The sequence below is a fragment of the Silurus aristotelis genome (genome assembly GCF_946808225.1).
Source record: "Silurus aristotelis genome assembly, chromosome: 18".
Taxonomy (NCBI): domain Eukaryota; kingdom Metazoa; phylum Chordata; class Actinopteri; order Siluriformes; family Siluridae; genus Silurus; species Silurus aristotelis.
In genome coordinates, this window is record NC_139591.1 from 9,521,817 (window position 1) to 9,538,698 (window position 16,882).

The 16,882-nt window shown below is 37.3% G+C and overlaps 2 protein-coding genes across 3 annotated transcripts; one reads left to right on the forward strand and one right to left on the reverse strand.

Moving 5' to 3' along the window:
• On the reverse strand, positions 1 to 9,435 carry eva1c (eva-1 homolog C (C. elegans)). 2 transcript variants are annotated; one of them, XM_083569138.1, is made up of 8 exons: positions 8,872 to 9,435; positions 6,261 to 6,418; positions 5,425 to 5,548; positions 3,154 to 3,306; positions 2,731 to 2,874; positions 1,253 to 1,330; positions 713 to 802; positions 1 to 569 (listed from the first exon to the last, which is right to left on the reverse strand). In XM_083569138.1, exons 1-8 carry the CDS (start codon positions 9,014 to 9,016, stop codon positions 202 to 204), a joined length of 1,260 nt encoding a protein of 419 aa, XP_083425264.1. In that variant the 5' UTR covers positions 9,017 to 9,435; the 3' UTR covers positions 1 to 201. The 2 variants fall into 2 exon arrangements, with proteins under 2 accessions (XP_083425264.1, XP_083425265.1); XM_083569139.1 differs by having other exon boundaries at positions 5,425 to 5,545; positions 8,872 to 9,408.
• A 2,503-nt stretch (positions 9,436 to 11,938) lies between these two features.
• mis18a (MIS18 kinetochore protein A) lies at positions 11,939 to 15,382 on the forward strand. The gene is made up of 5 exons (XM_083567537.1): positions 11,939 to 12,257; positions 13,402 to 13,468; positions 13,632 to 13,754; positions 14,062 to 14,164; positions 15,031 to 15,382. The coding sequence occupies exons 1-5, from the start codon at positions 12,041 to 12,043 to the stop codon at positions 15,109 to 15,111; spliced, it is 591 nt and encodes a 196-aa protein (XP_083423663.1). The 5' UTR covers positions 11,939 to 12,040; the 3' UTR covers positions 15,112 to 15,382.
• Positions 15,383 to 16,882: the final 1,500 nt, after the last annotated feature.

Genomic DNA, 16,882 nt, shown 5'->3' on the forward strand with positions numbered 1-16,882 from the left:
TTTATTAAAGTAGTGTCTTTTATTCAGCATTAAATAAATCAATAATAATAGCATCTGATTTGTGGAAGTTGCAAAAGTAATAAATCTGTTCTTTTTTTATAACCACACAGTGATCAGCACAGCTAAGGATCCTGTAACATTCAGATTTTAACACATTCACATGTTCATCCTTTTTTAAATCCATAAAACTTCCAGTGTGTATCAGTGCAGAGTACAAGAAGTGCCATTAAGGTATGCATTCATACTGATCTCCTGAATGATCATCTCTCGTCGTTCCAGTCTCTCAATCAGTTCTGCTGCTTCAGTCGTGTACATTGCCTCTTCCCAACAATACACCTTCCTGCCTACCTCTGACATCATTGAGCTGTCCATCAACAGCTCAGACTCTTCATCATCACTGTTTTCATCATCTTCATCTTTTGGTTCCACAATGTCTGTTTTCTTGTTTAGGCAGCACATGCCTTCAAAATGCGTGGTGCAGGTTATCCTTGTAGAGATGGCCACCAAGACAATGAACAGACCCAGACACACACCCGAGATGAAGACCAGGCCAGCCTTTTCAGGATATCCTACAATGCAAAATAGTGCATTTTGCAAGTGCATTTTATTTTATTAACACTCAGAACTGCTTAAAGGTTTTTGGATTAAAATGCCTGCTAAAAAAAATCTATTTTTTATTTGTTTTGAACAAAGAAACCCAGACTTGCTCTACCTTTAATGTATCCATATGCCATAAGAGAGTTGCTCACAAGGATGCCATTTATATCTTTCAATTTGGACTCTCTGACGTCTGGAGGTTTCCCTGTGAATACAAATAAAAATCGCATAAATGTATGTACATGAATCAGATCCACAAATGAATTAACTACATTGCCACACACGGACACTTACGGACCCTTACACCACACCATACTGCACACGGACACTTTATGGACAACCCACCACTAAAATTGTCTATTGTTTACACTTTGTTACACATTGTTTACTGTTTCACTGTCTACTGCCATAAGAATTTTTTGTATATACATTTTTCTCTTTGTTCACATACATATCTTTATATATCCTTTATATCTTAGATTCTTATATTTTATTTTATATAGTTTTTATACTTTATCTGCTTTTTTCTTACTCCCACCCTATTCCCCTCATGCCGGACCGTCGTTTAAAGCATTTCACTGCATGTCGTACCCTGTATGTATGTGTATGTGATGAATAAAATTTGATTTGATTTGATTTGATTTGATGTCCGTACCAGTGTTTGTGGTCTCTTGAGGAATTGTGGTAGTTTGGAAAAAGGTGGGATCAGCTTCTTTGAATAAACTTTGTGGAACTGTCAATAGAATGGGGAAACGGGTGTAAAAGTGTAAATTGTTATTCAACAACAAATGAACCATACAGTCATTCATAGTTTTCCCATTTTTACAAAGTGTCAATTGTAAAATAAGCCAAAATTTTCTTTAGTAATATATGCAAAACACTATTTAATGTTATTATATGACACAGCGAGGTTAAATCACTTTTTTATTAAATGAATTAACCACTCTTCTAAGTGCACAGTGTGAACTTTAAACAACTCTCACAGTTCCGCTCGGGGAATCACTCTGGCAAGAAAATACATCATCTCCAGAGGGCGATGAGTAATCCTATTCTCCATTTAAAGTGCCCAATGCCAATCAGAAACAAAAGCTTCGTATTATAACCAATCCATGGAAGTCCTACAGGAAGCACATGAAGTCTTCTAAATGGCATGTGCTTTCTCTGCCTTCGTTCCTGAACAACATGCATTTTATATTTTGTCATTGTGTTTCAGGAAGAAAATGTATAGATAAGAAAACAAAACAAAAAAAGACGTGCAACCTCACTTTCCCACACTCCTAAACAATACACATATTGAAGAACAAACTCTGTCTCTCACTTTCTTTCTTTCCAAATATATGTTTGAAAAAATGTGGGTAATGTGGTTGGAAAAAGTCTTGAATGATGGTGAATGAATGATGAGGATCAGATAAATGCAAAAAAAAAAAAAGTTATACAAAAGCACAAAAAAGTTGAACTCAGCTATTTTTATTTGTAAAAGTAACAGCATTTCAGTATGCGCAATGCAAAGAGACCTCAAGGAATTGGGACTAAACAGTTGTGTAGCCTTAAAAAAAACACTTATCAGTGAGTCTAATTGGTAAAAGGGCTTCAATTTACAAAGGAGCATAAAAATTGGACTATTGGGAACTGGGGAGCAACGGATAAAGGTCATGTATTCTGGAAATGTTTATGTTGGTGAGGTCTAGGATGACAACATTATGTGCCCAAAAGAATGAGGTCAGCTGACTACCTGAGTATAATGAATGACAAGTTTTTCTATTATTAGATTTTTTTAGTCCATGATAGCAGGGGCATATTTCAAGATAACAATACCAGGATTCATCGGGCTCAAATTGTGAAAGCAAAAGACATCATTTTTACACATAGATTGGACACCACAGAGTCCAGACCTTTAACCAACTAAAAGATATGGGATATGCTGGAAAAGACTTGCAGCATCCAAATCTCCCATTAATTCAAAATCTTAGCGAAAAATGTATACAACTCTGGACAGAAAATAAAATGTGACATTGAAATGACTCCACAGCGAATGCGTTCCGTAATCAAAACAAAATGCGGTCCAACAAAATATTAGAGTGTGACTTTTTTTGCTAGACAGTGTGTGTATATGTATATATGTATATACAATACCACATGAGTAGACAACAGTGAGGTACTTCTTTGTTTCAGGCATGCAGGGATTTTTAAATAGCTTGTCATTAATGATAAAAAGACACCGCTGCTTTCCATAGCACAATTTTTTTACTGTGTCTAGGGCTCCATGATACAAACACTCTGTAAAAACAAATAAACATAAAAACAGCTAAATAGTCAATCAAATTTAGAGCATAGATCATTATCATTAACCTTATACTTTGTTACAGATTGGTCAGTTCTGATGAAATGCAAACAAGACATTTTTTGTGTCTTGGTTCCATGCATATTGCTCATATTACTTTATACAAGTTTAAAAACGTAACTTATGTCTAGTGTCTTTGGAGTGATGAGCCGATATGTTAAACAAAAAGGAAAATGTATTGAACTGTTTGGATTTAGACCAACTGAAAAACTCACCAAAGGGAAGTGGTTGGTCTTCCTCTGTAAGACAAGCTGTTTTCTCTCCCAGTTCCCGTCCATACACAGCCGAATAGATGTTCAGCAATTTTGGGTACTTACAGTGAAGTATCATTTTATCTCCCTCACATCTCGTTCTGTTTTTATTTTCTGCTGAAAAAAAGACAAAGCTGGATTTATAAGAGAAACATTTACTTCACAGAAGGAAAAAATACACTCAACAGTCAGCTGCTTACTAATGCAGTTGTATGTAAATACAGGTAAAAACTTCACTTAATATTCAGATCAGGCTTCAGACTGAAGTAAAAAACATTATCTTAGTCACTTTGACAGTGTGATGAGTGTATTGTTGGTGCCAAATAGAATGGTTTGACCATTTCGAGTGGGTTTTCATAGTCATTTCTCTATATAGCTAGTATATATTGTTTCTCTAGGGCCAGGGTCAATGAATAACAGTCCAATCATTCAGTAAACAGCACTATTAGTTGTTGATTTATTATTGAAATTTTTTTTATATTAGTAATAGATTGATATTGGATTGTTTATAGCTTGAGGGACATGACAGAAAATTCAAGGTGCTGATTTGGGCTCCATATTTCCTAGACCCTGAAGGCCATCAAGAGATACCATGGTCAGCAACAATACAAAAATAGACTGTGGGATTCAGGGTTGAATACTATTACTGGCTGAAAGTGGTCCAAAGAAAATAGTCCCCACACCATCATACAGATACTCATGTTTTAAAACTCTGGCAAACAAGTATGGGCTCATACATGTACCTAAGTAAAAAGTAGCCATTACTGGTAACTGTTTTAGTGTCAAACTGGTAACTGGACCTCACATCAGAATAATATATTAATACAAAGGAATTCATGTATCCAGGCTGAACAACCACCATATAGAACACAAGCAGAGAAAGATGATGATGATCAGGTAATCAGGAATGTCTCCGTTCTCAGTCATGTTTACATCGCTAAATTCCTTTGTCTCATCTATGTTAGCCCCATACTTCTCATTGCCTTCTGCCTTGCTTGTTGTTAGCTTAATGGGCACATAATAGCCAGGAAATGATACAGCAGTGGCAGGTTAAAAAAGCCACGCAATAAAAGAAATAGGTTGATCGCAAAGAGAAGAAAAAAATATTGTTCATGTTACCAAATAGATTAAAGCTACAGTAACGAGCCTGGTTGGAAAATTTAAGTACAGATATTTGTGTAGAAAGTACAGATATTTGTGTAAAACATTTTGTGTAAAAGTAAAAAAGTTGTCCAATAAAGAAATAGTGAAGTAAAGTACTGATACCAGAAAAATCTACTTAAGTACAATAACAAAGTATTTGTACTTTGTTACTTCCCATCTCTGGACACAAGGCAGGTTTGGTTTATAGATTAGTGCTGTTCACACCAAATCCTGACACCACCACCATTTGTGTACCTCAGCATCAAGATTAATCAGTCTTAGCTACAATGCACCCATCTTTAACTGTCCAGTTTTGGTAAGGCTGTGTCTAATGCAGCCTCAAATTCCCTGGTTAATCCCAGCTGACTCAGGTTTCTTATTAGTTTTTGTGGGATGATTGTGTTGAATGTTAAATTATCATCTTTGAGGTTCTTCCAGAAGTCACCTTTTTTATTCAGGTGGATCAGAGAATGCTCGATGGTATATGGTAATATGGTGTTCTCTGTTTAGAAGTTAGGAGGGTAATCATACTAAAATTTGAAGTAACAATTTTTTTTGTGTACAGATCTTTGTTGCTCTGAAAATGGCCAACTTGTTAGTGTTTCAGGTTTTCAGTGGCAGATGTAGTCTTAGAAGGAAGCATCTATGAACATCTGTATGAGTCTAGAGTGGGCATTGGTTCACCAAAACTGGAAAGTTAAAGATTGAAGACCAGAAAACATTTTTTTTTTTAACCAGTGATTCTTCTCCTCTACTTTCACCTGTTTAATTAGCAAGGTGTTCCCTGTCATTTAGTAAAAATTTGATTATATTGCACAAGGATATCACATCTGAAGAATTAATTTTTAAATACTCAAACCAGTTTTTCTGGCACAGACAACTTTGCCACAATCAAAGGGACTAAGATCACATTTTTCCCCAATTTTAATTTCTGGTGTAACTATTAACTGAAGGTCTTGACCTGTTTTTATGCACTGCACTGCTGATACATGATTAGCTAACAGATTAACTGCATGAATAAGTGTGTGTGCCTAGTGTTTACCTTATATAGTAGTTTATTAAGTGTATATAATTCAGATAGGTTGTACTCACTGGGTTTGCAGCTGTATGATACATGAAGGTGTTTGGTGGTTCCAGGACAGAGGTCACGGCCAAAGAGACGGTAGTTAACTAAGATTTGACAGTTTCTCTGGTCTTGGCATTCTGACAGCATCTTCTGTTTAAGAAAAACACTTTAGGGCACTAACATGTGTGGAAGTCTTTTGATGTCCTAAATTAATTATTCTTACGTCGGGATCTAGGGGCCTCTATGGGTCTATTATGTCAGACTAGAGAGTGTGCTTATTTATTATACTTTTTTTATGTTGAGTAGCTGGAAATCACATCTCTATTTCTACGATGGTACATACATCAAAAATAATAAGTATTGTATGACATTCTGAACTACACTGTACCATTAATATTTGTTGTAATAATAAGGCAGTCTGTATTTTTCTTTCTTTGTCTAGATTATTTACACATGAGCAAAATTTGTTAAGGTGTGTTTTTATCCACAGATATAGCTAAATTTAGTTTCTCAAATACACTAACAAACTTTAGCATATTCAATTAAAGTAATAAGATAAATAAGGTGACAGAATTGTTTGTTCAATTATGATGCAGCAACATAGGTGTAGCATTCATGTATGTATTGTTTTCTAACGGTGCATTTTTGCTAAAAAAAAAAAAATCCTATGCAGCATTGTTCATACCACAGAGTGACGGTTAATTGAACACAATAAAACTTAACTTTTTTGTATTTTTTAAAGTAACACTGAGTACGCACTAACCATGTTGGCATTTATTCAAATACAGAAACTGTGGAATATATTTATTGTCACCGAATGAATTCAGTCCTGCAGATGTTGTGCATAATTGAAATCTCTCACCTGCAGAGCCGTAGGTGCATTGCAGTATGGGAGCGGTGCAGGAGGCCTGTAGACAGCAGACTGCACAGAGATGGTGGAGTGGCGTGGACAAGAAAGCAGCAAAAGCTCACCATCACGGGCATGTGCTGACTGACTGATGATGATCCTAAATAAATATGCTGAGACAAATGAGAAGTGGAGCTTGTACCCATTTTTGTTTATAAAAAGTATTTCAAGCACATGAGGTTTTACAGTATTTCATTTAACCGGCAGTGAACATCACCTGGAATTCTCTTGACCATATACTATTTCAAGGTCTTCCAGTTAAGTCATACAATGACATGTACAACATAACAAAAAACTTGTACTGGTGAGCAGAATTATTTTTTTCCTACTCTTGTGACTCCCCTGATAATCAAAGTCTTGTTGGCCTGTGACTACATACAGATATCGTGTATTTTTCTGTGCCGTAACACCCTCTTCTCCTGGTTAGCTACTAAGTTAGCTTAAATTCATTATACACAGCTTTGGCTTTAAGTGACTAACAATGTTAGTACTTAAGTAAAAATAAACAATTCTATATGGCAACCAGATGAAGTATTGCACCCAAATCTACAATGCTTAAGCAGCAAATATAGAGACATTTTAAACAATCTTGCTTAAGTGTTAAGCAAAATATGTCATGAGTTCTGCCACCAAAAATGACTTGTCACATCAATGAATCTGTGCAGTGCATATTTCAATATCAATTTGTACTTGAACTCCTACCTTTGCGCCTCTTTCTAGCACCATGAGTGTTTTCAAGGTAAATTCAGATGACCCTTTTGCCTGTAATGTTCCACCCAACCAGGAAGTATATAAATGTGGTACTAATTTGAGGGCAATATGATCTCTCACTGCAGGCACAGAGGTCATTCCCTTGGGTCTGTGGAAATTAAGGGACTTTCAGAAGTGTTATCATTCTGCAACTAAACTTTAAACACTACAGAAATTTGTACTAAAAGGGTCACAAGCTCCAGCTCAAGAGGTTTTTTTTTTTTTTTAAAGGTCTGTTTGTGGCATTTAAATGTTCAGTGAGGAGTTGTTTATAGTGGTTGGAACATGTTGTCAGCTTCCTTCCTGACTAGACCCGAAGTCCCACCTGTTCCGTTAGTTTTAGCCCCTTAAAGGTACTTGTGACCTAGAAATATGCTTCAAAACAAGTGCACACATCTTGATTGCACCCCATCATTTGGGCAAAATGCCTGCGCCCTACCGTGACATGCCACTCAGTTACAAGCGTTCCCTCCTCATGAACAAGTGTACCAAATCACAAAGTCAGTGCTACTGCTACCTGGGCCAGCCACCTTCTCAGATCCCACAGGCCTCTGACAGATTTGTAAGTGCAGTAGTCATTTATGCTCACATTTCCATTTAGTCCTAAGCTGGTTGATTATTGAGTTGATTCTTCATTACATATTTTATTGAGGTGATATTCACCTCTTGGTTCCTCTTGGTCTCTTGAAAATCAAGAGTAAAATTGAATGTTAATGATGTATATAAGTGATATCACCTATCATTCCCTTATTATCCAGCAGCATTAGAATAGGAAATAGCCAAGGGATCATTGACTGTATGCCACCAGGATTTATAGCAAATACTATTTTATACAGCCATAACTTTATTTAAAGTTCCTAGCATGAATGCACACATAAACAAAAAAGGTCTTCAGGTAATATTACCTGTCCCAGCTGATTATCCACGATTACCAGAACCAAAGGTATATAACTTACTAGAGTTCAGATGTGCACCTGAGCCACATGTTAAATAACATCACTGCAGTAGCACTAATTGAATGTATCAATATGCTAATTTATCATGTGGATATTTTCACCTGAATTGTTTTTTCATCAGGAGAAATTCGTTATCAAGGCAAAACGCTTATTTTAATCCTGAATTAAATGTATAAATTGTAACTCTATCGTCCAAGTGGACTCATTGTAACTGTGCTGGCTATCAATATGTATTATTTCCTGGCCTTATAATCATAATTTAAGTCAAATGTGGCATCGGCTAGTTATAAAAATAACATATTTGAACATGTTTTAAGTTTTAGTGCTACATTTAACTATATGCCACATGGATAATAAAAGTCACATTGGACTGTTACGTTTAACCATTAATGTTAGTCAACAATACAACAAAATTATAAAGTGCTGAAATAAGAAACTAAAACAAAAAATTAAGTGAATTTGTCATTTGTAGCAGTTGAATCTGAATTGCTTGAATGAATTGAAACCAACATTATTTTAGTAAAGTCATAAATCTGCCATTTTATCATATGACTAATCCATATACCAAAAAGTGTTTTGTATTTCCCTTCTGGCGTATAATAATCCACCTGGCCGAGGAGGAGTGTGTAAGAGTTTATTGTACGCCACAGGGGGATTATTTCCCTGCTGAAATGGTTAAATCCTCAACCGGGATTTTGCAGGGTGGGATTCTGAACGTAACTCCCGACTCATCCATTTATTCTCTTTATCTTTTCCCTCCAACATACATAACCTGATTAGATTGTAAACATCTAGCCGTCATGTCGCCCTCTCAATCAGTGCGATTCTCATCGTTTCAGTGAGGAGAAGCCTGGACTAACTTGAGAAGTCGGCGAGTCCGTGCATTTCGTCTGTGCACAGGAGGAGAACACTGTAGAGAAGGTGAAAGCTCCAGCCGCCGGCTCGGTGGAAACCACAGCTGCTCGCAGATCGTGTTCGAGAGTTCGAGATCATCTTCAAGTTCATGGGCGCTTAGGGGTTTCTATTAAAGTTCCGTTCATGCTATCCAATGAGGAAGTTTTGCCAAGAAATTTCAGTGGGGAAAAAAATCAATCACGCCTATGCTTCAGTAATTTAAGGCTCGGTGTATTCAAATAATTCAAACTAACCGTGAGCTCGGAGGCAGAACATCCGCGAATAACAGAGAGAGAAAGACGCATGTTTCAGTCCCAGTGGAAGAAAATAGCAAGTGCGCAACAAGTGAAAAGTGTCCTATGAAGCGCGTTTCTAGGCGAGTCAGCTGGATATCATGCCTTGCCCGTAGCTGTTCTGTCATGCTGTGAGGTTTCAATGGACTATACTGTAACTCCTGTCACGTTACAACGTATAAAATAACATAACTCTGGGTTGAGTACGGGAGGGGGCGTGGCACCGAGTGCCTCCCATCATCATAGGCTAAAGTGGTTTACAATCATTTGCATAAAGCGACCTAGTGGCCTAGAAAACCACGCCCCTAATCTATAGAAGCTGTAAAGCCTTAGGATAAATATGATAAGAATCCTAAAAATCCTAATTTTTAGGATATTAAGAATCCTAAAAATCCTTATGAAATCCTTTTTAACAGATGCTAAACAGTAAAATTACATTAAATTAATTCCACCAGGTGTTTTTAGTGATTTTATTGATGTGAGTGAAATTATGTTTCCATGTATGATACTGTATGTATTTCATGACCTTTTGCAAATGTAACATCTGTCTAGGGACTGCAGGTGGAAATTAGCATTTTTTTTTGCTATAACCTGGCACATGACATCTCTTCTTTCTTAGACTAATGTTCTCTGTGCATTGTCCCTGATTAAGTACAAATAAACTCATTAAAAATAAATAAATAATAATAATAATAATAATAATAATAATAATAATAATAAAAATAAAAAAATTACCAGTTGACATATACCAATGTTATTTTTTTATTAATATAAAAGATGTACTGATTCTATTTTTCATTCTTATTCATTTTCTTTCAATATTCGGTCCTGGGCTCAAGCCTGAAATACACACTGGATGATCTCATAAGTACTGGATGATCCTTATATCCAACATTTTATATCTTGGATGATCTTATAAGAATCCTAGAAATCCTTTTAACTGATTTCTGTCAGTTGACATAAACAGATTATATTAACCTCCATTTTTCATACCTTATTCAATCCTGTGCTCAAGCATGAAATACACACTGGATGGGATGCCAAGACCACTCATTTTCAGTTGAGCAGACATGATCCATTTGCAGTCCTTGGATGTTTTTCGTGAGGTAGATGAAATCCTGAGGACTCAGGTTGAAGCAGGGACCCTGGATTTTGCTGCCTGCAGCCCAGTTATTTTTCCCTTCTATTTTTCATATGATATCAGTATCAGAGATTTGATCATTAGTTTATAGTTAATACTGACAACCACCTAGTGCACAATACCATTAGGCCTTTAAGCAAGTTGTGTCCTGTGTTTGTGTTAATGCCACAAAATACACCAGGTCCATTGCATTCATTACCGGTGTTTTAGGCAATAATGAAACAGTAATAAATAGTAATAAACATATATTGCTGCATATCAAATCAACATTTGCTGTGACCATCCTATGCCTGCAAGACAGCATCAACTACCACTTGCACACAGTTTTTGAAGGAACTCCGCAATAGGTTGTTCCAAACATCTTATAGAACTAACCACAGATCTTCTGTGGATGTAGGCTGCTATAAATCCTTCTGTCTCCTCATGTAATTCCATACATAATCTATAATGTTGAGATCAGGTCTCTGATGGGGCAAAACCATTATTTCTAGTATTCATTTTTCTTCTTTACACTGAAAATAGTGCTTAATGATTTGACATGAGTAGAAATTAGTTGGCTGTATGCTTGGGGTCATTGTCCAGCTGCAGAAACAAATTAAGAGCCAATCAGATGTCTCCCTGACGATATCTACAGTACCGTCAGGGAGACATCTACAGTACCGTCAGATGTCTCCCTGACGGTACTGTAGATATTCAATACTGTACCGCTCTCCAGCCCTTCTGAGAGCCAACTGTTTCCTGCTACTTTTCATTCAAAAGTCCAGAGAACCTGCTGCCATTTCTCTGGTCCCCATTTCTTATGTTCTTGAAGACCACTTCTGGCCAAACATCTCCTGACAATAGATAGGTGTACGTGAACCCCAATGCCAGTTTCTGCCAGTTCATTGCTGATGGCACTGCTGGATATCTTCTAATGTCAAAGGTAAGTAAGCATTACGTTTCCATGGCTGACCACAGTGTCTACGGTCATCAACATTGCCCATAGTCTTGCTTTGGATTTGAACTGTAATTAACAGCATGGACAATTCTGCATTAAGGCATCTATCACTAAAAAGTACACCTCAACAATGTTAAAACTATAATAAATGGACATTAGGTGCCACTAGGATGAGGATGGGTTATGCTTTGAGTCTGGTTCCTCTCAAGGTTTCTTCAAGGGTTTGTTCCTTGCCATAGTCACTACTGCTTGCTTGCTTGTTTAGGAATAAACATATAAGCGACAAAATTATAGGCACTAACATAAATAAGTTATAAAATCAATCTAAATATATATCTCTGTAAAGCTGCTTTGGAACAATTTCCACTGTTAAAGGCGCTTTACAAAAAAAACCTGACAAATTGAATTGAATTGAAAGAAAACTTTTTGGTATAAGCATGTTTACAAACAAGCACAAGAAGGTATACAAGTCCTAAAACACAAGCTATTATTATAATCAATATATTAAAATATATTAATAATATATTGAAATAAGATTTTTTTAAAGTTTCAAATTGTTTTAACGCTTTCTGGCATTTTATTTTAATCTTCTGTTACAAGTTTCAATGCTGTGGTGCCTTAACGAGTCTTTCAGCTTTCCAGGGCAGTAGGTGGCGCTGAGCAGTTCTGTGCTGATCGCTAAGATAAAAAAAGAAGAAAAACAAAAATACCGCGCGCGTCGATTGAATCTGTTTCTGATCTGTAAATAAACCACATTTGCACTTATGGCGCGGCAGATCGATCACCTCAGCCGTAGCGATGACACGTACTTGGTTTCGGAGGATTCGTCTGCGCTTGACATCGACAGTAAAAAGGAAGATTATGGCGACGGGGAGATGGACGCGCCTGCCATTTTTTTGTGCGGAAAATGCAGACTGCCTTTCGGAGACTCGCTGTCATGGGCCGGGAGCGACGACGAGCAGAACCAGATCCTGCTAAAGCGTACGTACGAACGTGTCGAGTCTGACTGTTTGAAAGTTGTTTAACTAACTCCTTTTGTCTGAATATGTTTTACAGTCTGCATCGTGATTATTAGATCATGTTTGCTTTCAGGTGTCGTGGTCAAATAAAATGTAACCAAAAACAAACTAAAATCGGCCATGTGGTGTCAAAGAACAAGGACTTAATTCAGCAGAAATAAAGTTCAATAGAAGCACCAACTACTACTACTTCTTTCGGCTTTTCCATTAGGGGTCGCCACAGCGGATCATCCTCCACTACTCTTTCTCATAACTTCATAGTGTGACTGATCAACTTAATTCCACTGTAGTTACTGCAGGTCTGCACATCTCCCTTATTCTTAAAGATCGGTACCAGCTGGTCCAACCGACTTTCCACTCTTCATCCTCTTAATCACTGATCTCACTTGCTCATTACTAATCCTATCCACTTCCAGCTTCACCATCTCAACATCATCCACCCTTCTCTCTCTCTCTCTCTCTCTCTCTCTCTCTCTCTCTCTCTCTCTGATTTTCCTCATTCATGAGCTGCTCAAAATACTCCCTCCATCTTCTCAACACACTTTCCTCACTAGTCAGCACATTTCCATCTCCGTCCTTTATTGCTCTAACTTGCAGTACATCCTTCCCAGCTCGGTCCCTCTGCCTGGCCAATCGGTACAAATCCTTTTCTCCTTCCTTAGTGTCCAACATCTCATACAGCTCCTCATATGCCTTTTCCTTCGCTTTCGCCACATCCCTCTTTACCTGCTGCCGCATCTCCTTGTACTCCTGCCTACTTTTCTCATCACCCTGTCGATCCCAATTCTGTTTTGCCAACCTCATTCTCTCGCTGTCCTGCACTTCCTCATTCCACCACCACGTTTTTTTGTCTTCCTTTCCATTTCCAGGTGTCACACCAAGTACCTTTCTAGTTGTCTACCTTATCACTTCTGCAGTAGTTGCCATCTGAGGGTTCAGTTTATTTAACCTTATTGAACATGTATTGGAATCAATGGAAATAACCTTTAAAGTCTGAAATGAGTGTAAATTCACCTGGACATCCAAAACAGTGGAGCTTATTGACTGTAGCTCAAAATCCTGAATTTGAAGTTTGTCTTTCCCTGATTCTTATTTTCTATTTTTAGGTGTTAATGAGAACATTGTGGTTGGCAAGGAACCTTTTGTCTATGGCACAAATGAAGAACAAAGATGGTAAGGGGTCTGATCATGTTTTCAATCCTCCACTTATTGAACTGCCTGGTGGATAATAAATCGAGGCAACAATGCAGAGTGTCACAACCTGTGACATTAAGTTATATAGCCCAACAATTTAACCCGGTATTTCTCATTTCCTCTGTCATTTTTTTTCTTTTAGCCTCGCTGTGAATCTCACCTGTCGGGGGTGCAGCGTCAAGCTTGGACATATGTACATGTCCACTCCAAAATCACTGGACTACAAAAGGTCCATTTTCTGTCTGATGGTTGAAAATATTGAGAGGTAAATGAAAACATTTTGATACAGTTTTTCAATATATTTTCAATTGTCTAACAGTTTTGCTTTTTTTAACATGCACGCTCCAACTCAGAAATAATTTTGAATTCATACATTTCTGATTATGTTGTTCAGGTAGTTAAAGCAGTGAAAACTCTAAAATGTGCAACAGAACACTTTTTTTTTATTTTGCAGTGTTGCAGCTTGTGTCTTATTTTTAAAGATAAAGGTCTTACAAATATCACATGACATTTCGAAATACTATATACCTCTTAATCTAGTCTAAGCTACGATTGTTTTTGTTTTTTTGTAGCTATGTTTTAGGCTCTTCTGCCCAGCAGGTGGCAGCAGTGGACAGTGAAGAAAGGCCCGTTACACTAGAGTACATGGATAATGTTGAGCGACAGATGACAAAGGTGAAGCTATTAAATCAACTTTATATATATATATATATATATATATATATATATATATATATATATCTCAATAAAGAATTCAAATCTACAGATGTAAACAGCAACTATAGAATCTATGCGCTCAGGCATCATGGCTCTGTTTCACTGCACACAAGTGCTGGCTCTGAAAAGAAAACTTTTTACAAAATGAAGTGCTTCATTGTTTCGTTCTTGTCAACAGAGAATCATCTCATTTCATCAAAATGATTGTGTGAAAAGGTTTAGGCCTTTTTCAAAAACAAAGATGCTTAATGAGGTTTTTGTTGTAGATGTAAATATTAACATTATTTAAGAGCGAGAGAGAAGAAAGCATAAGTCATTTTATTTGATTTTAAAATAATACATTTACTTATATTTATGATCCACAAAATAATTCTTCTTTTTACAGCACTCAGTGTAAATATCTGAACAAATACCTTTTTTTAAAGCTCTGTCAGTAGATGGTGCTCTTTCTGACCTAAGAAAAGTTCTTTGTTAGAGGCTGAACAAAGAGCTGTTTGGACCTGTTAAGGAATTTCATCCTTAAGGAAGCAGGCACAATGATATCACTTGATCACTCCTACCACATCGATTTGTATTAATAGCCATTGCCAAACAAGTGTCTCTGTCAAAAAACCTTCCTCTTTAGTAGGTGTGATAAAGCACGTCACTTTAGGACTAATTGTGAAATTACTTTCAGGAACAATGAAAGCAAACATGCTGCTTTGTGTGTTTAACGGGGCTTAGTAAATGCTTTATTAATAGTACCAGCATCCATTTTATGCTTATTAGCATGTGGAACAGTGAATCATTTCCCATTATTCTGTTTTATTTATTTTGAATTGCAGATAAAATCTCTAGCAGTCACAATAGGACAGCGGTTGTTGGAGATCGAAGTTGACCTGCAGGGCAAGTTAAGGACGACTTAAAAGTGAGCTCCACACAAGCCTAGATTTGTTCTTCAGGTGTTTCTCCGCTATTCCTGCCCCAAGGCTTTGCTACAATATACAATATTTGTTTGCACAAATGTAAAAATCTGGAAATGATATCCATGTCAAACCCATAACACAAACCAGATTGTTATTAATGTTGGTTGCTGTCGTTTATCACTATCTATTGGTTCTGTTTTCTATTGTTCACGTGAGGATAAACTCATGTTCAATAATCCTGTGTATTAAGTAAATAAAGATTGTTCCCTGATTGTTTTCGTTTATTCACTTCCTCCTGTATGCCTGGTTTTCTGGATTAAAAACAGATCCCCCTCATCCCGTCCCCTCCACTGTCTAGTTTTCATATTTTCACTAATCTTTAATCAAAGGTGTGGCAAAGTCTTTTATTTACAGTTCCTGTCTAATGTGCCTAGCAACACTTTATGCCAGAAAGGCAGAGAGATCCTCTTGAAACCCTCCCAATCTTGAGAGCTGGTGCAGCATAACAACAGCAGCACGGATGTTGAAATCAATCTGCGCAGACCAACCAGTGGCCTGTATCCAAGGTCTGGCTGCCATGGAAACAGGCTGCTACGATGCATGCCTGTTACCACGGCACTGACCGTTTCCTGGATTCAGAGCCAGCCAGCCAGCTTGCTCCCTCGTCTGTCTGTCATCCAGAGGGGTGGAGTCACTGCTTCTCTAATCCCCAAGGGTGTTTTTCTTTCTCCTCTTCACGGTTCCCGCTTCTCTCTCTCTCTCTCTCCCCCCTCCCTTCTTTAGTCTCTCTTTCCTTTTCCAAAATAGGAAAAAAAAAGACCTGCCAGTTTAGGAAAGGTATAAGATGCAAAAATAATTAAGCAGAATGCATTTGATGGAATTATGCTTTATTTATGTTCCCTACTGAACATCAGACATTGTTCATACAGCAGCTACAGAATTTTTTAAACCACTGCCCAGATGTTGGGGTGCAGCCTTTTGTTCTGGGATTTTTCTTCCAGTCTCATTATTCTGCCCAGCACGCCACACAGTCATTTTGATTAATGTGCTTGGCCCTCTGTCTGGGCACTGCGTCCTGCTGAAGGTGAACTGCTGATGCTTGGTGCTTTTTAGAGCGATCGATGCAGACTGATCACCTCCCCGCTCACATACGTCCTCTCACTCCTTCACCCCAAGAACCAAATGCACTCAGGCACGGACATGTTGCATGGCGATAAATAATGTAGACAGGATGTTGGAGGAAGGTAACCTATCTTATCAAGCAATCAGAGAGCAATGTAGGAGTTGAACGTAGGAATAGGACCTGTAACTGAAATTAGCTGTCCAATCCTTTGTGTTGTGTTTTATGTTTTGCTCCTGATTTTTATTTCACCGCCATTGATATTTGCGTTCCTCAAATTAAGAAAATTATGAATGGCAAGCTTGAAGCACTGGTTTTATTTGCTGCCTCTGGAAAATTGTAATAAACAGAACACCTTGATTTGCATAAGATCTTTATACTTTCTTTATACACAGTAAAACATAGAAAACATATCAAATGGTTAAACTGAGAAAATCTCAGAAGAAATAGTCATTTCAAAATGTCATCCTCAAAAGAGATGAAAAGGCTAGACAAGTAAATGTGACTAAACAGCTGGAGGAACGTTTTGCTACTAATTGAGTTAACTGACAATAGGTCAGTTAAATAATTGGGAGATAATCTTAGAGTCTTTCAGAAGTAAAGATGTTCAGAGGTTCACCCATCTGCCAAAAAACATGTCTACACATTTTG